Below are 22,139 nucleotides of genomic sequence, written 5' to 3' on the forward strand. Positions count from 1 at the left end.
AGTTGCACTACAGTCTTTCATGAACTTGCCTGTCTTTAACTGGATGGTGTCTTAGCACAGTGGGTGTCCCAGAATTGGTATGGAGTAAAACTTGTTAAATAAATGGGTAAGCAAGTGTTGTATACACTGTCTGGGAGAACTGGGGAACATACAGAGAGCACACAGGAAGTTTCCCTTCCTCCAGCCTCAGAAAAATAGAGAAAGAATCTAATATCCCTTCATCTACCTCTAAAGGTCTATAATCTGATCCGTTTTTATAGAGATGAATACTAAAGAGGGCTGCCATGCTAGTAGCTGGCAGTTGACTCACTGGTAGAGAAAAATGGGTGTGGAGACAACGAAGACTGTAGTTCGCCAAGTCTTTCATAAATTAAAAGCTAATCCCCCTTCTCTAGAAGGATGCCACTTCTTTGCTTCTGATTCTGTAAAAAAAAAAGTCAATTCCATTTACTTGAAGCATTGGTCTCAACTATTCTAATAAAACTACTTTAATGAAAATTTGTGTTGAGAAATAATTGGAAACACTATTTACTACACTTCCATAATTGTTAATATGCCAAATTATACCTATTATGGAGTCTCCTAGAGAGGGAGAGTAAATGCATTTATGTGAAATATAGTTCTTTTGCCATCTCTCTAGGGCGGAAGCCTGACCTCTTTGTGATGCATAATACAAGAACAGAAGGCTACTTCCTATCATAATATCTTCGTTTTCAAATCATTTTGTTGTACAATACATAGAATAATTTTTACAGAGCATTAGAGTGTGCTTTAAAAACCTGACAAGGCTAAAAAAAAAGCTAAACTACAATCTTTCTCACACTTTGGCCAAAGCTATTAAAAATCAAAAATAAGATACTTCTTGGTATAGGGATTCTTGGTGGGTGTAGAGGGTAGGAGGAGAACTACAGAGGGCCATGAATAAGTTCCCTGCCCTGGTTAGCAATTCTGAGCAGTCCTGCTTTGTGCTCTGCAACAGAATCTTGCAGTCAGGAGGCAGAGCCCTTCCAATTCTAGGCTGAATGAACTGATAGAGTCATCACTCCTTAAAGCCGAGTTGGATCACACTGCCTTAATTTGCCCCAGGAACTGTTTGAATTAACAATGACAGGCCTGCCTTTGGTTTTGGTTTGGCCAAGACTCTTGGATCTTATAATTAAACGATATACCAGTAAATGTGCAGGAATAAAAACAAGTTGGTGCCCTTAAGACTTCAGAAGTGGAGACTTCAAGGAGGAGAAATCTTGAGTTATTGTAATTGTGATACTATAGATGTTAGAGATCACAGAAGGAAGTTACAGAAAGTCAGTAATTTAAAGAGAAAAAAGAAAAGATCTTAAACACAGTAGGAGCCCATTTCGTTCTTCCTTATCAGCCTTATGTGTGGAAAAAAAGATGAGGGCTGAATTTTTCCAGGAGTCTGATGAAAGATGAATAGCTAAGTTGTTTCCACTCAAATTTTTTAGTCTTAAGTTCATTGAAGAAATACATATTTGGATTGGCAATCACATTTTGTTGGTGAAAGTCAAAAATGGGGTCCTAAAAGGACAGTGAGTCGAGAATAATGCCAAGTTGGGTGCAAGTCAGGGGGCTCTCATCAGATAACAAATCTGTTGTTGAAAACAGATGGGAAAAATAGAAATGTGTTTCTGATTGATTGGACCAAAAAGCAGATACCTTTTTCCCTGGTCCATACCATGGCTTGTAAAAGCCTGGGATGAATTCTATCATAATGCACATAAACTGTTTCCTAGAAATGTATGGAGTAAGGGGTGCCTGGGTGGCACAGTTGGTTAAGCATCTGACTTTGGCTCAGGTCATGATCTCACAGTTTGTAAGTTTGGGCCTCCTGTTGGGCTCTGTGCAGACAGCTCAGAGCCTGGAGCTTGTTTTGGATTCTGTGTCTCCCTCACCCTCTCTCTCAGCCCCTCCCCTGCTCGCACTATTTCTCTCAAAAATAAACATTAAAACAAAAGAAATGTATGGAGTAAAACCAATCTGGTTAACTGTGAACCGTGTCATGGTACTGAAAACAATCAGTAATATGGATATTCTAAAACAAAGCAAAATCAGATCACTTAGTTTTGGTTATACACTACAGCATATTGTTTATGAAGTATCAGGTTTACCTTTGTGTTTGTGTTTTGCTTATGGAAATGTGAAAATCAGTGTGTAGCCTCTAAGTACACTTCATCTGGTGGAGGAGACAATTAGGGTAGAAGAAAAAAATCAGCTGGGATGCAATATTTCTGTAGACAGATTCCAGGTGGCAAATTTAGAACTAACTAATCATTAGATAACAAAGGATATCAGTTCACTTTATGGAAGGGGAAAATTCAACTGTTGTTAATTCATCTAACCCACGACATACACTTAAAGGCCCCAGGACCCTCACCCCTAACTCAGACGTTCCTCCCACTTGGGTCGTGCTAATTATTCTGCACACCTGTGTATTAGTGCTTAACCAGAGTGGACTGGAAGAAAAGAAATGGGGTGACAAAGGGCTCTAATAAATTGACAAGTGAGAGATCACTGAAGGGTTGTTTAGAGAAATTATGCTTTGAAGACTGAGACTGACATCAAGGGAAAATTACTTTCCAAGGTATGTCCTTGGCCAGAGAAAAAGAACCGCACTTGGTGAAGGATAATGGCATCTGTCTCCAGGTGAAATTTTTTAGCTTTGCACACAGTGTTTCCCATGAATATTTGTTGGGTGCTCCAGTATAGGACAGCCAAGTGCGTGGGCTCTAGAATGAACCTTGGGTTTGAATCCTGCCTTGAGCGCATTTTTCCCTCTATAGTTTTTTCTCTGCTAGCTTAGGCTAAAATTAACACAATCTTTCTGAAGCTCACTTTCCTTACCTATGAAATAAGGATAATAACTGTACCTGCCTCATAGGGTTATGAAGATGATCGAGAGATAATATATCTTATACATGGGCCAGGGCCTGGCATTTGGTAAGGGTTTAACAATGGATATTTATTATTATTAACATGATAATTACAGGTACATACACATTTGTTCAATCTTTTGGGTGGAACAAATCCACGTTTTCTTCTATTTCCTTAATGTTTGATATCCATGTTGCCTTTTCGTTCCTTTTCTACTCAGTGGCTCCTGAAAAAAAGGTACATCTTTTATCTTACTTTCTCTGCCTAGTTACTACCAGACAGGCACTCTCGTGATAAAAAACAAGTTTAAAACTTCCATCCACTTTAAATAGTGAGTCATAAAATTAATTAATTGTAATATATGAGGCTCTAATGTTCCTGGATGGTTTGAAGGTAAAAACCTAAATCAGAATTTGATGAAGAACAATAAGATTTTATCAAATACAATTCTATTTTCTAGAAAAGAGAAAGATATACTTGTAGTGGGTATTCTGCCCTTGGTAAGGTCTCTGCTTGCAAATCCTGATTCTTATTGCCTTCCTGTGGACAGTATGTCCCCATTCTGGCCCCATCATCTCTAACCTCAGCTGTAGCATAACCAATTTCTAACTCGAACTGGGCTCTTTGGCTACATCCTTTTTACAAGACATCATTTTTATTTTATTTATTTTTTGCCACAAGGCTCACTTTTTGAAAATATAAACATCAGGTTAAAAATTCTTGATCTGATATACAATGCTCTTCCTAATCTGGGGCCCAACAATATTCCTAGGGCCTCTTTTCAATATTTTCCATTAAAAGAAAGTTCCAGCAATGCTGAATTCTTCCAGCACACATCACATGTCCATGCCTTCGTGTTTTTGTCCATACTATTACCTCTGCCAGGAAATCTTCTCATCTTTCCTCCTAAAAATCTATCTAGAGTGTCCCTTGTAAAACACATCCTATGCATATTCTGTTGAGTACATCTTGGCGTCAAGGATAGTTGGAAGCAATTACCACATACAAACTAGTTCAATATCCACCAAATCCCATGAGGTGGTATTATTATCATCTCTACAGAAAAGCATGGCACATAGAGGGTCAGTTGTGTGTCCAAAGTCACATTCCTGTTAAGTATATGCTACGTCTGTCAATCAGAGTTAATTTTGTCCTCTTTCTGTTATAGAATCTTGTTTATCTCACCACATCGGTGCTTATAAGAGACTGGTGTGTTATGAGCTCCTTTTCTTCTTTACCTTTGGAGACTTGGTCACTACAGTTTACACTTAGTTATCACTTAACTAAAGGTTACTAACTGCATGAATCCCAATAAGGAAAATGCAGCTACATTCTCTACAGGTTTTCCTAACATCCTGTATGCTACTGTATCTTTATTTGGTTGCAAAAATAGGTTTAGTGTCAACGGAATAGAAATAAAAGTGGGTAGGCGAGAGGACATAAAGAGTTTCAAAGATGGTATACTTTTGTAAAAGTACACGCTTCAACCTACAGCAATAACCAAACGCCTTACACACTCCTAAATTCTGAAGAGTTACTGAAGCATATAAGGAGAAATTGAAAACATAAAGCATAGCTTTTCAAAGCCCCAAACCTTTTTAAATAAACTCCCTTTTTTCATTTCTAAACATTAGGTTTTATTTTAAGCTATACATATTAGGGAGAGTGAAGAGTCTCTTGAAACAGCTTAGTTTAGTTTTGACAGTAACTCCTCTGCAAAGACTCTTTACTACACCATTTCTCCAGGACTCACTTCTCCCTTAGCTGTCACAGAAAAACCAATGATAGATGACATTTCATGTCCCCTTGGACATCACTTATCTGGACCAGTAGTTTAGGTGAACAGTTACCATGGGAGAATTACTATGGCAGAGTTACTATGGCACTCTGTAAAACCTTCAGAGATTTCCAAAGACAACACCTTGGCATCCATTTCATCATTCAAGAAAGGTATAAAATGATGAGCAACTGGGTCCATATTGCAAAGAAGAAAAAGCGAACATTCAGCATCTCATACCACTACATTTCTGATTTCCAAGTTAAAATTTATTGAGCATGGTGTTGCACATAAAAAAAGAATAAAATTGCCTGTTGCTTTCAAGAAAGCTCACATTCTAGATGGTCAGGAAGACATTTACTCAAATAGCCACTCCATTCTATAATCTGGCCAGAAATTTGAGAGCCCAGAGGAAAGAAGGAACCTCCCTGTTTAGATGTGGGCATAGCAGAGAGGTTTGGTGGTGGAGGGCCCACTTTTGTGCCCTAAGGAAGCACTAGATCTGGCCTGGTAGACAGGTATGGAAAAGGAAGGTGGAAACAGAATTGCAGATAGAATAAAATGCAATCATGAGCATAAAGGCAAGAAGAGAGGATTGGAATATTTTGTTAGAGCATGGAATGCTTAATGATATTTTTAAAAAGGAAAGAAAGAAGAAGAGAGGGCAGAAAAATGGTTTTTCCGACTGCATAGAAGGAGGGCAGAGACTCTAACTGAATCAGATGCAAAAATATAAAGGAGAAAGTCAGAAGTCTATAGGGATTAGATGTAATTAACTGATTTTTTAGGAAGCCAGGCTATGTTGTTTGATAGCATTGCATTTAATGATGTCAAGATTAATTAAAGAAAATCATAAGGTCTTCCTTCCTAACCGGACAAGTTAGAAGTATTTGAAAAATCAGGATAAACGTTTGGTTCAAAGATTTAGAAAACAGAGTATGTTAGGCAAAAGTAAATTTAGATTAGGCCTTTGCCACACCTCAAATACCCAGGTCCGTTTTACTTTTACATTAATTTTTAAAAACAAATATTTATTGAGAGCCTCTTATTTACCATGTAAATTTTTAAATATTTTTTAAATGTTTTATTTATTTTTGAAAGAGAAAGAGACAGCGTGAGCAGGGAGGGGTCAGAGAGAGAGGGAGACACAGAATCTGAAGACAGGCTACAGGCTCTGAGCTAGCTGTCAGCACAGAGCCTGACACAGGGCTCAAACCCATGAACCACGAGATCATGACCTGAGCCAAAGCTGGATGCTCAACCGACTGAGCCACCCAGGTGCCCCTACCCAGTAAATTCTTAGAACTGATTTTAAGAAATTGATAAAATATAAAAATGAGAGAAGTTCCAAATGAATCTAAACAATCAATTTATTTTTAATGTAAAAATTTATGTATTTCTTCTGTAATAAGTAATTCATCAAGTTAAAAAAACTTAATTTGACATTAACAGTAAACCAAGAAAATATTGACTAGAGAACAGAATCACCTTGGAAAGCAGAAAAGCACATCTGATTATGAGAAAAATCAGACAGTAGGAAATACTAGTGAATAGGGTTGGTATCAAACCTAAGGGAGCTACTCAAATGGAGAATCCTGTGCTTCAGAGAAAGGGCTGTGAGTCAGTATCTTAAGAGAGCTGAGGAAGCTGGACCTAAGAAATCAACTTCCAAGGGCAGGTCCTTTTCTACTAGGTGGGGCTTTTGCTTTCTCATTCACACTTGATTTTATCAAATATATTTCCTTTGAGCATGTAAAGACTTAAGGAAAAAAAATTAAAGGAATCCAGAATATGCTCATTTTGTGGTATCACACTTTCCACTGGTATGCAGAGTCACATGGGATTATGGGTAAAAAGGAGCTGTAAGAATCCTGTGTGACAATAGCAAAAATAGGTCATCCAAGTGTACAATAACTTCCCTCATGCTATATCTGTCTGGATTGAGGATTGGAGACAAAAATCTCTAGCAAATGCAATGCTCCAGTTACTAAAAATGATGATGCCATAATCAATAGTTGTTTCTGTTTTCAAAATGGGGACAATTTTTAAAATTAAATAGGAAATGCTCCAAATGTTATAAATCATCCTAGACAAAAATTTTGACTGTGTGTAGCTTATCTATGTCTCAGTTTCCTTATGCATGTGTGTTTGTGTGTGTGTGTGTGTGTGTGTGTGTGTGTGTGTAAGGGAAGTAATATTTTTCCTCATGACATTATTACAAGGATTAAGTGAGATCATGTAAGGAAAATAATTGGCATGGGGTCAGGTAAAATTGAGAATTTGTTAAATTATTTTTTATAAAAGAAGAAAAAGAAACCCTGACATCTATATACCCACTATATATTTGGCTAAGAGTTTATTTCCAATATTTAATGTATTATAGCTGACACACCACAATCATGTAAAACAGAAATGTTGACCCTGATTTCTTAGGAGTTACACAGTGCTCATTACGTGGAAAACTTGTGAACTGAGGAAACTAAACAACAAGACTGGTTAATGCAGTCAAAAAGAAAGCAACATCCCTGTAGGCTTAAATTCACAACCTGTAGCCTTAATGACCAGCAGTTTCCCAAATGTGATATTCTGACGGACTTTCTGATCCTTCAGGGACTACTACCATACTCAATCAGTTATCCTTTAATCTAGCTTAGAACTCAGTCTCAATTGATTATTAGCAGTCTGAGCTTAAGTGAGTTTAGAAAATTGCATATTGACACAGAAAATGTATGCTTTTTGCAGTCGAATGCTCTGATGTAAAGGCAGTAGGTTACAAATTTCTGTTTGAAGGAGTTTTTCAAATGAACATAGTGATTTTGGTTTTCAGTCCATGTGAGAAGCTTTAGAAGATGAGGCAGAAAGCAATGGGTCTATTTTCTATTGATATTCTCTATGATTTGTAGATATTTCTTTCATCATCAACTGAACCTAATCTACCAATATAAACCATGAACCCATCAAAATTAATACAGTCTTGAAATTAAACTGAAATACTGACCTGAATCCTTTGAAAACTACTTTTGTAAGAAGGAAAAAAAGCATTAATTTTAGGAGAATTATAGTCAGGTCTTTTTAGCTTTGACCAAACAACAGTATCCAGGGAGGGTACCATTCAGCACAATGCAGTTCACCTCTTTAGATTTATTAAATTATTTACCCAGCATTCAGGATAATCATATCTTCGATCTATCATTCACACATGGGAATGTCAAATTTCTAAAACATTCTTTAACCTCTGCTCTAGCAATTGAATAAGAATGTTCCTCATTTCTGAAAGAGGAGATATTAGATTTTTCTCTCCATTTGCTATATGCAATTATTTTAGAAATTTGTCTTTCATAATATGTATATATTTATTTAATCACTTGTTTTCCCCATATACAAGCTATTAATAATAACAATTATAAAACCTTTCATTTTATATATATTCTCAAATGGTCTCAGATTCATATTCTTACTTGAAATTTTCAATCAACTTTTGGGAACACAGTTTTAATACCCTAACGTATATACTTTTTGAATATTGAATACATGAATTATTAACTCAACTTTATAGATAAGGAGAATGAAATATTGAAAAACTAAGTGACTAAGAGTACTGGATATGAACTACCAAAATATAAAATGGCAATGAAAAGTTATCTTCCAGTGACAGTTCATAATATGCGAGTGTATCCATATATTAGTCAGTTGTAGTGAATTCAATACAATTTTGTTCACTTGACAATAAAAAATGGCTTCACATAACTTTAACTTCTTTGTACTGTATCCTGTAAATAGCTACCTCTTCTTAAGATTCTTTTCTTTTTATAATCTTGCTTGGCATTTATGTGTTAACATGTCTGCATTCCTTACTAGAAGTACTTTTAGGAAATTTGTGTTACTCATTGTTGCAGAGTTTTCAGCATATTGTGGATGTGGCTGATGTTCAATAAATGCTTGTTGCAAAAATAAATGAAATGCTGGTTTGTCAAACTATGGGAGCTGACTCCTTAGGAAGGGAAATCTACATTTAAGTCAACAGCCTAATAGGCCAAAGTACTTAGAATATGACAGTTCATAGTCATGAAATCCCATGCCTACGTTCACATGTAAACAACGAGTAACAACAATTTTCCTAGCATGTAAAATTGGGCCTGCTCTCTGGCCAAAGTTTATTACCTCCATCTCTGACCCCTGCCACCTTAGTTTCTGGGTGACCTGTCATGGTTTGCTTTTTGAGGTTGTCATCTGTGAGGAGTGAGCAAATAGCAACACCAGTCCAACAACTTAAGTGAGCGTACAGTAATAAGAGCAATCAATAAGAAAACTAAAATAAATATATGAATGAACAAATAGATAAAATAAAACAATTTTTAAAAATCTGAATCAAATGTAAGTGCTATTGAATGAACAAAGCCTCATCACATCTCACCACTATCTGCTCTCATCAGCAGCTTTCAAAAATAATTGCCATGTTGGACAAAAGTTGCTGGATTTCATAAGGTGGTCAGTGCAATTTCCCTGCACTTCTTCCACTTAGGAACAACTAGCAGCAAGAGCCTGGCCTTGGGGGATCAATAGAGGTGACCTATGACTTGCAGTCTCCTAGGCGGAGCTAACCATCGCTCTTTTCCACAATCCCCATGGACTACTGTCCGTCTCCAGCTCGGCCAGCCATTTTCCCACGCTTGGTGGTAAAGACAGAAGAGGAAAAGGATGTTTGATGGAGAGCTAGGACGAAACTCAAAGCCAAGAACTCATTAAATACTTTTTCTTTGCCAAGTGGAAATAGCTTCCTTGCTTTTTCTTTCTCACTATTAATATTTGCACATATGTACTATGAAATGATTTCAGAAAATATCGAATACCATAATGAAGAAAACAGAAGTCATGAACCACCCCACCACTCACTCTGCTAGCTATCCTTTTGGTCTTTAAAACACACTTTGCATCCACATGATAAAACATGACAGAAAAGAAAACCTGGAATAGGAGTGAGGATAAAACCTCTTTCTCTCATACAGTTAGAGAAAAAAAATTAAGAAAAAATAAAATCAAAACAGGAATAAAACCAAGTAAGAATAGCAAGCATTGCCAGACATTCAGAAGATATACAGAGAAAGCTTTCAAAAGGAAGAGGGAAAAAAAACAGTGATCAAACCAGCCTGTCTCAAAAACCATAGCTGTGGAAAGCATCGGCAGCAGAAGCAAGAGCTCTGAGGAAGAACAAAGAGGTAAGGAGAGAACAGAGTGAGCAGCTACCAGAGGGGAGAGCAAAGGAGGAGCCCAAGAGAGAAGGCAGCAGGAGGGGCCATGGGAAGAGCAGCAGCATAAGAACGGAGAGGCCCCCCATCCCTTATCTGGCCCTGGAAGACCCCCTGTGTAAGTTCGTGGATGGATCCATTTCTTTGTCTTATTTTTGTTGAACAATCAAAACATTTCAAGGTAGTACAGATGAAATAAGAGACTTCCATTTATATTTAAGTCCCTAACTCAAAAAAAAGGTAAATCACTCAGCATTATAAAAGATAAACAAAATTAATGAAGGCAACTTAGCTACATATTTCAGCCAGAATTTGTTCAGTGTGTACAAGACATTCTAAGAAGGAAGTCAGCTTCTTATCTGATTCCTGTGTATATTTCATTGGCAGCTCTTTCCACATGGAGAAGAACTGAGCCTGCAAAAGCTTTTTGGGAAGAAAACTGCTTTGATAGAGAAGAGTGTGTGTGTGTGTGTGTGTGTGTGTGTGTGTGTGTGTGTGTGTGAGAGAGAGAGAGAGAGAGAGAGAGAGAGAGAGAGAGAGAGAGATCAAGAGAGACAGGCAGACAGAGAGACAGACAGACATAGACACAGACAGAGCGAAAGAAGGTGTGTGATGTATTTGCCTCTAGGAGATAAAGAGCTACCAAAAAAGCATCAGGTAGATTTGTCTTGAATTGTATTTCATCACAAAAATGACACTTTTCATTTTATTTGGATCTATCTAGTGGCTGATTAAAAATATAAAATCATCACATTTTAACACCAGAGTTCTTCATCCATTTTAGAGTGCAGGAAATGAAGTCTTGTGATTGTGGAAAGTACCTGACCAAGGTTACCTAGTTAGTAACAAAGTTGAAGCAAGAATACTCATTGTTCACTGCTTTTATTTGGGGGGTTTGCTAAATGTTATCCGCTGCACATGATGCAGCCTCAGTTCTTTCAAAAGCAAGGTAAGTTAGAGACTCTTCTGAAATGGGAAATTGAGAAAGCTGCCTTCAGCAGAAGATGGGGCTGCCAGGGTAGGATGCTAATCCCCGCATGTCTGTCTTCTCTCATAAATTCACAGCTGAAAGGATACTTCCCCAAAGAGAAGGTCTTTGAATTCAGGGCATAGGAGATTGTGCTTAATTCTACCAAGAGGTTTTACAAGACTCCTGTAAGAAGGAGGCTCAGAAAACATTACTTCTAAGTATGAAATCAGCTCCAGGCAGATTCTATGGGTTGCAAGAAGGCTTTTGAGTATCGTCTCCAAGTGCTTACAAAATTGACATTCTCATCAACAAATATTTGCTGAGGACCTAATATACACCTAGTATGCTGTGCAGATAAATGTTAGACAGCCTTGAGGGGGCTCAAATCTTGCCAATCTCATTGGCCAGCCAGAACCATACATAAAGGAGAAGAAACAGCCAAAGTGGCCTGTACAGGGTGCAGATACAGGGCAGGAAAAATAAATGCCTGAGGAATTCATAGGAGGGAGAGATGAATGGGGCTGTTAGAGACAGTTGCATGAAAGAACTGACTCTTGAGCTGTACCTAAACAGATTTATATGACAAGAATACAAAAGGAAGGGCATTTCAGCTGAGGAAATAGGGCCAGCAAAGATCCAAAGCTCAGAGTGTGTTGTCGGGTAATGAGAAGACTCATTTGGTTGAGCTAGCGAGTATTTGTAAAAGCTAGTTTGTGACAAAGTTGGAGAGAAGGTAGGGCAAAGTTTTCAGGACAAAAATGCCAAATGAAAGATGCCATAGGCAATGAGGAGGCATCAAAGATTTGTGGGTAGGCAAATGAAATGGAAACGTGATTCAGTATGATTAATCTGATGGAATTACAAAATGTGGCTTGAAGGGCAAAGATGGGAAACAGAGAGAATAGAGGGAGAAATAGACATGAAATGATGAGAGTCTTGAAATAAAAATAAAGCACATGGTCATATAATCAATCCTATGAAGCAAGAAACCAAGGATTTGGTAACACAATCAGACTTTGGTTTGGAAAAATGAGCCAAGTTTAAAGACAAATTAAGCTTCACTATGAAAATGCCTGGTAGCTAAGCTAGTCTGAGAGAACAATGCTGAGAAGTCAATATCAGACATTGAGAGAACATGTAACACTGTTAGTTGACACTATGCAGCTGGATTAAGTCCTCTCAGGGAATGCATGTTTCCTCTGTGCTTAACATACAGAAGGAACAGGGAAAAAAAAAATAACGGTCAACAGCATAGCTTCTTGGAAGTGCAGTAAAAATGGACTGGTTGGCCAACTTCTACCTGAACTTCTGTCCACAGTCTTTGGGTTTGTCCTGATGATCCAAGACTGGTGACATTGGCCAAGGGTCTGGAGGAAACCCACAGTCCATCATTCTGAAAGTAAAATCTGAACAGTAGGAAGCCCTGGTGACTTAGCCAACGTCAAACATGGTTCAAGCATTTCAACGCTCCATTCTGGAGAACAGGGCTGATCACTTACAGAGGGTCCCATGCTGTTTTCAATACGATGCGTGTAATAACTTTTTTTAAAGTAAGGGAATAATAAAGGTCTGAGTGATTACCTGAAGACATAATAAACTGTCAGTGGAGGAAAAGTGACACACTACCCTTGGGTTTGTTCTCTGGATATTATAATATGGCTGTAAAATAAATCATAATAACTAATATTTACTAATGCTTATCATGTGCCAGGCCCTGATTAAATAATGTCATAAATTTATAGATTAAACAAAATAAATGTTAATTCTAGCAAAGCACATGAGGCAGATGTTATTACTTTCATCATAACTTTACACATAAGAAAAATAAACAACACAGAGCGCATGTAGGACACACAGATAGGATATAGGATAATGTATAGCAAGACAGTAACGTATCGACCTCCATCCAGTATTATAACCCAAATCCAAGTGAATTTTCTCTAATTTAAAATTTTAGTATAAGTCTATTGTTAAAGACAAAACATAATCAGGTGCACGTGCGTGAGCGCGTGCACACACACATATACACACACAACAACATGAATAAAGCAATCCAAGAGATACTTTTATAAAGCCACCCTTGGTAAGCTTCATTTAACAAAAGAACACTAAGTTACAGATTCTAGTAACACCGATGGTCACGTTTCAAAACTCATAACAGCGATGGACCTCGGCGTCACTAATGTCTCCACGTAAACTGTTTCAAGCAAAATACAGTCCATTTACAGGAAGTGCAGAAATGTTGTGAAACTTAATTAGATGTAATTGTCACACTTTCATTAGTCATTAACATTATGTAAAGATAAACTAATGCATAATGAGTTCTTTCATTGTCATATAATTGTAATTTTAATGATTACATTATGACCATTATGATACAGTGCATATTTTTAATTTTCTCATTAGTGGGCAATTATTTATAAGGTTTTCTATTACAGTCTGTCCACAGAGACCCAGTTATTAATGCCTCCATTTTCCTTGAATGATGACCACAGTGTTCAAATCAATATGATGGCCACAGGGAGAATTGCAAAGCAACATGGAAAGAACAACAAAACTACAACCATGAAGTCTGCTCATTCAACACATGCCTGAGGATATTTCAAGATGGAGAAAAATAATATATTAATATTCTTCTGAGAAAGTCTAGTTTATAAGGTTTTTAAAGTATATTTCCCCTCATTTTTTGTGGCCTTAAGTATCCAAGTCTTTCTTAAGTCAGTTTCCATGTATGAAATATTCAATAGCCTAACCTTTGAAAAATGTCTTCAGCAGTTTTCACCATTCACAGAATTAAATTAACAGCCCACAAAGCCATTTCTGGGAAATTTTTTGAATTGCTCAAGGTTGTATGCCAAGAAGTAAAATGTTGATGAACTGTATGATTCTTTCCCAAAGATGATGAAGAGTGGGAGACATCTCTTAGGACAAAGGCAAAGGTAATGCAACTGGACAGTGATTATGGTGACAGTGATTATGAGTCCTGCAAACTAATAGCAACAATACTGCAAACTAATAGCAAAACAATAGCAACAACAATAATAATACCAAACAAAGTTCATTTTTTAACCACTACCTCCAAGAAATCACAGATCCCCTCATTATTCTTTTGGCGAAGTCTGAGACCAGTTGGTGGACTTGCAGAGGTGTCAGAGGTGGGGAGGCATGAAAAGGGATTGAGAAACGTAGCATAGAATACACGTGGCCTTGGTTCGTTGTGTGACTTGGTCTTGAGGCCTTATATGGAGGCATTACAAGCCCCTCAAAGTTCCCTGCAACTCTCTGAAACCAACTTCAGTATGGTTCCTCCAAGTTCACTAGGGCTGTCCCATTATCTCTGAATCCTGGGCACCTTACACTCTACAAAGTTAGTGGAAGAAATTAATGAACTAGTTAGATTGAAACCCAAAACTTCAAAGTAGCCCTTAGCTTATTATCTAACTTGATTGTAAAATGAAGCAGATTTTAACATAGACCAGTGCCCCTCTCTAAGAAAAGCTATTGGTCAAGGTACCTGGGTGGCTCAATCAGTTGAGCATCCAACTCTTGGTTTTGGTTCACATCATGATCTCATGATTTCATGAGTTCAAGCCCCCTGCCAGGCTCTGCACTGACAGCATGGAGTCTGCTCGGGATTCTCTCTCCTTCCCTCTCTCTCTGCCCCTCCCCCGCTCATGCTATCTCTGTCCCTCTCAACATAAATAAATAAATAAATGAAAGCTATTGGTCAAAGCATTCAACAAATATGTTCTCATACAATTTGGTGATAAGGTTTGAGAATTTTATTTTTCTATTCAAACGGAGGAGAATCAAGAGTCTTGGCACACCATAGGTGACTTGTCCTCAGACACTGGTTATGTGTAAGACACACCTGAGGAACTGATTAAAATGCAGGTTCTATTTCCAGAGATTACGAATCTATAGGACTGAGGAGCTGTTTTTATCAAGACATTCCAGAAGATTCTGAAACAGGTGGCCCACAGAATACACTTGCAAACACTGCTGCAGCTGGTGCTGAATTCAGTGGGGGGCAGGGGGGAGGGCCACATGGACCAGTAAACGCAGCACTAGAGAGGACTCAGAAGACCCTGTGACAGAAGGTCACTACCAGAAGAGGTGTGACCTTGAGAAAGTCATAAGGCATTAGCCCGGTCTTAGGTTTCCCATCCATGAGGCGTATTGGATTTGTTTTGAAATTTCCTTACTGTGATCTCTTATAAGGGAAGCTGAAGTTGGCAACAGAGATTATTGAGCTACATACAAAATTCTGAAACGTTAAACAGAAATCACTTATTATCCAATTCAAAGTCATGGACACATACACAATTTTGGTTTTCAGCTGGAACAGTATCACCTCTGGTTATCAATTTCTGATGGCAGTTAATTTTTTTCAGATTTATGTAGATGGAAAAAGACATACTACTTAACACGTATTTTTTTAAGGATCACATTTTTCAAAGCATAAAGCTTGTAGGGGTAAAAATCATACAAAGGAATATTGGTATGAAAAATGTTGGGACAGAGTAGGATAGAGATTTCTGAGTTCCAGTCCAACCCTAAAAGTTCTTGACAAATATCACTTCTTAAATTAAGAAACTAACAGTTTCAAACAGACTCTTGTCATCAACTCAGCAACTGGATAGTGAGCGTCACCTATGTGGTAGGTGCTAGTTGAGGGGGTAGAGATAGAGCACGGGGTAATACGCAATCCTGATCTCCTGGTGCTTACAGTCAGGTTGGGCAAAGATGGAGAAGAGCAAACACATTATGTGTCAGGCCATGATAAGTGACAGAAAGGACAATAAAGTTTGGTAAGCAGGCTGTGGGGAGGGGGCCAAATGGAGGGTGTTGTCAAAGAAGAGCTCTCTGATGAGGCAACATTTGAATCAAGACCTAAAGAAAATGAGAGAGCAAAATCATAGAGGTCTCTGGGAGGACTCCAGATGTACTAAGTTATAGAATACATGTTTTTCAAAATAGGGAGATGATTCATCTTCTATATTATCATAAGCCTTACTTTAGCTACCGTATTTATGAGCTCATGTTCTGGGTGGACTCCAGGCTTGTTGAAAGAAAGCACATGGTCATTATTTCTTAACAGAGGTTGTGGAGAGCACAGGTGAACTCTCTAGCCCACTGATTATCTGACAATGAGGTAGAGCTTGGACTTTGGCACAACAGTAATTTTTGCTGCTTCGAGAACACATCTTGGTTTGCCACACATCCTTGCGGTCAACATATTTTTAGTTCACTCCGGGATTCGTTCTGTCTTGGCAGGGGTTTCTCAACTACTTTCATTTCCTACCTACTGACAGCCTGATGAGCATGATTTATAAATATTAAAAATAAGGAGGTGAGACCAGATGCAAAGAACCTGCCAACACATGCCAGAACGTCTGATGAGTTCCCAATAAAACTAGAGAGTATGTTTCAAAGGCTCAGTGTATTCCCCTTGTCTAGGGCAATGTCTGACACCTAGTTAGCACCCAGGGAGTATGCGCTCAAAGAATGAATGAAATGTTTGTAAAAGACTTAAACACGTCTGTGCTGCCTATCTCAAACCAAAATAAAAACTCTGCCGGAATAGAATAGCTTGGTGTGAGTGTAGTGGGTGAGGGCGTGTGGGTGTCTGTTAGTAAACAGGATGTTTTCAATCCTTTATGAGAAAGCATGGCAGCTGCTCTCTCAGCTCTGAGTAGAGGAAGCTGCCAGTTTTACATCCTTGAAAGCCCCTATTTGCATAGACCCTTTATAGAAGGCAGACGTTCGAAGTGGAAATAATATATGGTCACCAAATCTCACTTGAGCTAGAAAGTTCTGCCTGTGGTTTGTGATTTTTGGAGATGTGTGTGCTGACAACAAAATTAACTTCTCCAAGAGCCGAGAATTGCCTACTCTCATCATCCCTCTCACTGTAATTTACATGACTTGACGAAATTAGACTGTTATTTCCATCGGGGTGATCTGCAAAATCATAAAATGATGTGTATTTTGGGAATGCCTAATTAACTCTCCTTAGTTCCACTGAGGTTTCAGCTACTAATATGAGCATTGCAAATACTATGGAGGTGTTCACATCTAGTTTTAGAAACCATAAAGAGATACTCAAAGGTCTTGGAAGAAAAATTTCTTCAGAAATCAGATAATCACAAGAATTCAAATCAGCTGGTAAGCCTTTGGGATAAAATCAGATATACACTGATTTTGCCAAAAGATGCCCTGCAGCAGATAGCAAGAAATACTTTTATAGTTGAAGTCAATATTAATAATCAAAACAGCAGAATTACAGACACACACAAAGTCCACCTCTATTCACAGATTTTATCACAAACATTAACTAATATTGATCAAGCTGTTTGTCACAAAAGTTTGCTTTAACATATAATCAGCATCTGAAGTCAGAGCCGTGTTTCCTAGACAATTGCCAGCACCTTGTGTCATACTTGTAAATAATGGGCTACTCCTATTGAGCACCATCTGCTTAATATAGAAAAATGTTCATCTTAATTAGGAAATTCTTCTTCTTATTTAATATTTACTGAACACCCTCAAAGTGCTTGGCAGCAAAAACACCAGAAACACACTTGGCCCACCAAGAATCCACCTGCTAAGGAAAATATGATGAACCAGTTATGGAGTCATTTCTTTTCTCAGTAATTCTTTCTGGGTGACAAAGTTGCCAATGGTTCAGTCTTTGGAAGGGTCTTCTCTTCTAATCAAGGTGGGATGGTAAACTTTCAGATGAGTTATGAGTGAAGTAAAAACAAAAGGGAAATAAAGAGCAACTTAATTATAATCATATAAGTGAAATTTGCTCCACTGATGGGGAAAAATATAATGTACTCCCAAGCAAACATGATTGTATTTGTTAAAGGCTACATAACACATTAGAAATACACAATAGATGAGGCTGGTGACTCATGGACAGTTAAGCATCTGACTTCAGCCTGGGTCATGATCTCACTCATGGTTTGTGAATTTGAGCCCCGCATCAGGCTCTTTGCTCTTTTGAGCTTTCAGTGCAGAGCCTGCTTTGGATCCGCTGTCCCCTCTCTCTCTGTCCCTCCCCCACTGGCACTCTCTCTTTCTCTCTCTTTCAAAAAAAAATACAAATAAAAAAATACATAGTGCATATGTGACCTTGAAATAGCAACCCTTTATTGTTTTGCATTTCCCTTCAGAGTTCTTGCCCCTCCACCATGATATACATTGGCTGTGGAATATTCACTTCATCACAAGATTCTCAACACTGTAGTTAAGGAAGATGTAATGGCCAAATATCTACTTTCAACTACAAGAATTAAGACAGATTGACAATCCCTCCCAGAAGTCTTCCACTATGTCCCCTTCTCTCTGTTCAACAAAAGTTCAAGAAAATTTGACATGTTCAACATTGCCACGTAAGAGGGGAACATTATCTGGGATAATAAACAAGCCATTCACATCAGAAGCACATTACGTGTGTGCCTGTCATTGTGTATTTACATGAACTATCTAGCCATAATTTAAAGTATCCTTTTAGTAAAAATTATAAATGTTTTTGTTCCAATAATTTAATGCATCAGGTATATATACTTTTGGGATCCTGAATGCTAACTAGTTCTCCACTTTCCGTGGAAGGAGGGTCCCTGTCTACCTTGCTAGTGTCTTACTAAGTATTTCAGGTTTGATTTTGTTTTTTAACACCTGTCTTTAAATCCTATGCTTTCCTCATTGTGTTTTCTTCTTAAGGAAAAACATACAATAAATGAAAAGAATGCAAAAATTTTGGTCATAATGCTACTTTATCCCCCTCTAAGTTTTACTGGTTTTCACAAATCAGCGATGCCAGTTGCCACAGTTATCCATTTGGAACAAGGTACGTCAGAGGGTGGACTAGTACCTAGCATCTCCATTCTACGGATATACCTCCAAGATAACCACCCCACCCAGACAATTCAGGCAAAAGGGAAATCACGTTAGTGGAGGTAGTGCTGTGATGATGGCAGATGTCAGCGCCGATATGAACGTTAAATGAATATAATTTGAAAGAAACACTTGACAGAGGGATAATGACTCGTTCGTATACTGTCAGGGTAATAAATACCTAATGAGCAAAATTGTAAAGCAAATAGTAGGTTGAACATACACCCAAATGTTGATTCTTGACTCAAAGTCAGAGAACGGAATGATTTGTCTCTCTGTCTAGAATGATAAAGCATCCTTTCCTCATAAGCTAATGAGCAACACCATCTGGCATGATTACAGAGGAGCAAGATCTTAAGAAAGTGAAGAATAAAATGATGGAGCTGTAGCTGGATTTGTGCAGGAGGTTAAAAAGTTTTCATCATTAAAAATAGCATAATAAAAATCACGTTAGGTGTTCATGTTAACACTGCACCAATATATGAAGATGAGAGAACCAAAAGTTTTCAAAATAATTGAATATAATTCCTGATATCTTAGAATCTTTCTCTACCACAGTGGTTTCCAAAGTTTGTTCCTAGGACAACGGCAACAGCATTACCTGGGAATTTGTTAGAAACACAAAGGCTGTGGCCTTGTCCCCCAACCAACGATGCAGAAACTTTCAGGATGGGCCTAGAAGTCTGTTTTAAGCTGCCCCTCCGGGTGATTGTGATGTCTGCTCACTTTCAGGATCCACCTTCCTACCAAACCAGATAAGAGTCAAGAGACTGTTGCTGTTTCTGCTGTGTACTAGAAATGAGCTAGTTTTGTCAATTCTGTTTAAACTGGTCCAAGTGCTAAAGGATAAAACATTGGTCAGACCATTCCTTGAGTGACAAGATGATCTCTTTGAAATAGAGGGCTATTATCCTGGTAACCTTTTGTAGAGTAACAGAACAAACAGCCTTACTCCTACCTTAATTGCATAGTTTCTGAACGTATGTATTTTCTTCTTTTTAAGCCGAACTTTGGTAGGCCCCATGAGATAAGCTATACAAGTTTGCCTCGATCCTCTACTTATGTAGTTGTTTTTCCTCTCCTCTTGGTCATTCATTCAGCAAATATTAAATATGCATTCTACACCACACACTTTTCTAGGTGTTTGTGATTTACCCACGACAAAAATAGACAATGATCCCTGACTTAAGAAACTTCTATTCTAGTGTGTGAGTCAGACAAACGATAAAGGATAAAATAAAGAAGCATAGTCTATAGAATGTTAGAAGGGAAACAACGCTGGAGAGGAAAAGAGGAAAGTAGAACAAGGTAGGGATAAGTGGGAATGCTGGGTATGGAAAGTAGGATTTCAATCTTAGGTGACATTGTGTCAGACTTATTGACTGAATGACAAATGAGAAAAGGCTTACAGGAGATGATTAAATGAATCATGCAATATATGGGGAAGAAGAGTCGTCCCGCAGAGAGCTAAAGTAGAGGCTGAAGGAGGGAGCATGCCTACCGTGGGTGACGTGAGCTAGGAAGTCTGTATGGCTGGAGCGGAGTAAGCACAAAATAAGTTTAATAAATGAAGGTCAGTGAGGCCACAAGGGTCAGATCACCCTGAAAGTAATTGTAAATCATTGTAAAAATGTGTGCTTTCACTCTCAGGGAAGTAGGGGGCTATAGCAAGGTTATGAGTGGAAGACTGACAAGATCTGAATTATGTCCAAACACTTTCATTAATTTCCCTCATGTACAAATTCACCAATCACTCATGCAGTGGATTGGGAGATACCACTACCATTTTTTTTTTTAATATTCATCATGAATATTTTAAAATGAATTCTTACTAAGGCAATTCACTTTCTTTGTTATCAAAGAAGAACATGTTCTGTGGGAGATAATTAGAAGATAAAGTTAGGTGGCGATCAGCTCTCCTTTACTTGGTCTTTTGTCCCCTGTCTTCTGTGATGGTTGGTTGTTGTGTTTGCTTCCTAGAGCCCAAGAGTCTGGGCACTAGAAACTGACTTTTCACCAGACCACTGACAGCTAACAGAATTGTGAGTGAAGTCTCAGAACATGCTTTTCCACTGACGTGCAGCTAAAACGGAAACCTGTATTTGAGGAATGGCTCTGTCAGTGACTTATTAAAAACCCAGTGCCCCGTCACACAAAATCCCTAGAGAAGGTAATAGATTTGCCAACCTCTGGGTAAGGTAGGGCAAGGGGTGGTCTGTCTGAATAGAAGTGTGGAAACTTTTCTATCAAAACACAATCCTGGAACTTGCCTCATTGAATTACAGTGACCCCTATATACTGAAAGAAGTGTTTGGAAAATCATAATTATTTCAAAGAGCGGCAAAGGGACTTGTAGACTTAAAAACACTTCAGTTATTATTATTATTATTATTTTGCTCATTTGCTCAACTACTTATCCCTTCATCTATCAAATATTTACTATTAGAGTCAAATATTATATCAGATTCTAGGGAAACAATATATAAGAGCTGATATCCCCTCAAAGAGTTTATGGACTACCTGCAGAGATTAGACATAAATGGCAATAATGCATGGTAAAGAGTGATGATTTCCATTTTTAAAAAGTCCAAATTCTATGGATTTTCTGAGAAGGAAATATGAGTCCTAATTAGAGATATTATAAAAGGCTTCATGGAAGAGGTAACATTTGATTTGGTCATAAAGGATGCATTTGTGTGCATGGTGACAGGAGGAAGTACAATTTAGGCAGAGGGAACATTGCCTGCAAAGCTGTGTTAGTCAAGGCTGTGTTAGCTGTTACCATGTGAAAGGTAAACAAGGCCTCCACTGCACCAGTGGTAGTAGTAATGACAGAAGAAAGAGGACGAGTTATTGCTCAGGTCATTTCAAGGAAACCTGAAATATCTGTAGGCCATTTAGCTGAAAGCAGTAGAGTGAAAACAATAGATTTGGTATTTTGGTGGCAAACCACCAGCATGGTAGGTCTGAGAATAAAATAGAGATGGGCACAGTCCCTGTCCTTAAGAGTTGTGTCGTCAATGAGAGAAATGGACAAATAATCCCGGTAAGGTCAGATACATCATACTTGTTGGATGCTTACGCATTTAAGGTTCAACTTAAGGTGGTCACCACACTTAATTGGCCAGGGACAGAGCAGAGTCACAAAACTTGGATTCAACTACAAGCAGATTACCAAGCTATTTGGGAAATAGCTAGTCTTCACTTATGTATTTCTCTGGCTCCAGGAACAATGAAATGTTGTCTTATCCCTTCAATCAAAGCAATCTAAAATAGTACTACTGAAAGTATCATCTTCAGATGTGGCATATATATACAATGGAATACTCCATGGCAATAAGAAAAAATA

The 22,139-nt window shown here is 38.1% G+C and overlaps 1 protein-coding gene across 4 annotated transcripts in view; it reads right to left on the reverse strand.

Annotated features, from left to right (window-relative positions):
- ST6GALNAC3 (ST6 N-acetylgalactosaminide alpha-2,6-sialyltransferase 3) overlaps positions 1–22,139 on the reverse strand; it is a 516,687-nt gene that overhangs the window by 166,746 nt on the left and 327,802 nt on the right. Inside the window, exon 4 of one of the 4 annotated variants that reach the window (XM_029948939.1) lies at positions 2,960–3,118. The exons of the other annotated variants lie outside the window; for them this stretch is intronic. Within the exon in view, the coding sequence (XP_029804799.1) occupies positions 3,109–3,118 (10 nt within the window). The 3' untranslated portion in view covers positions 2,960–3,108. Of the gene's footprint in view, positions 1–2,959; positions 3,119–22,139 lie in introns of those variants that run through there. 4 annotated transcript variants of the gene reach the window in all.

The sequence above is a fragment of the Suricata suricatta genome, chromosome 8, assembly GCF_006229205.1.
Source record: "Suricata suricatta isolate VVHF042 chromosome 8, meerkat_22Aug2017_6uvM2_HiC, whole genome shotgun sequence".
NCBI lineage: Eukaryota > Metazoa > Chordata > Mammalia > Carnivora > Herpestidae > Suricata > Suricata suricatta.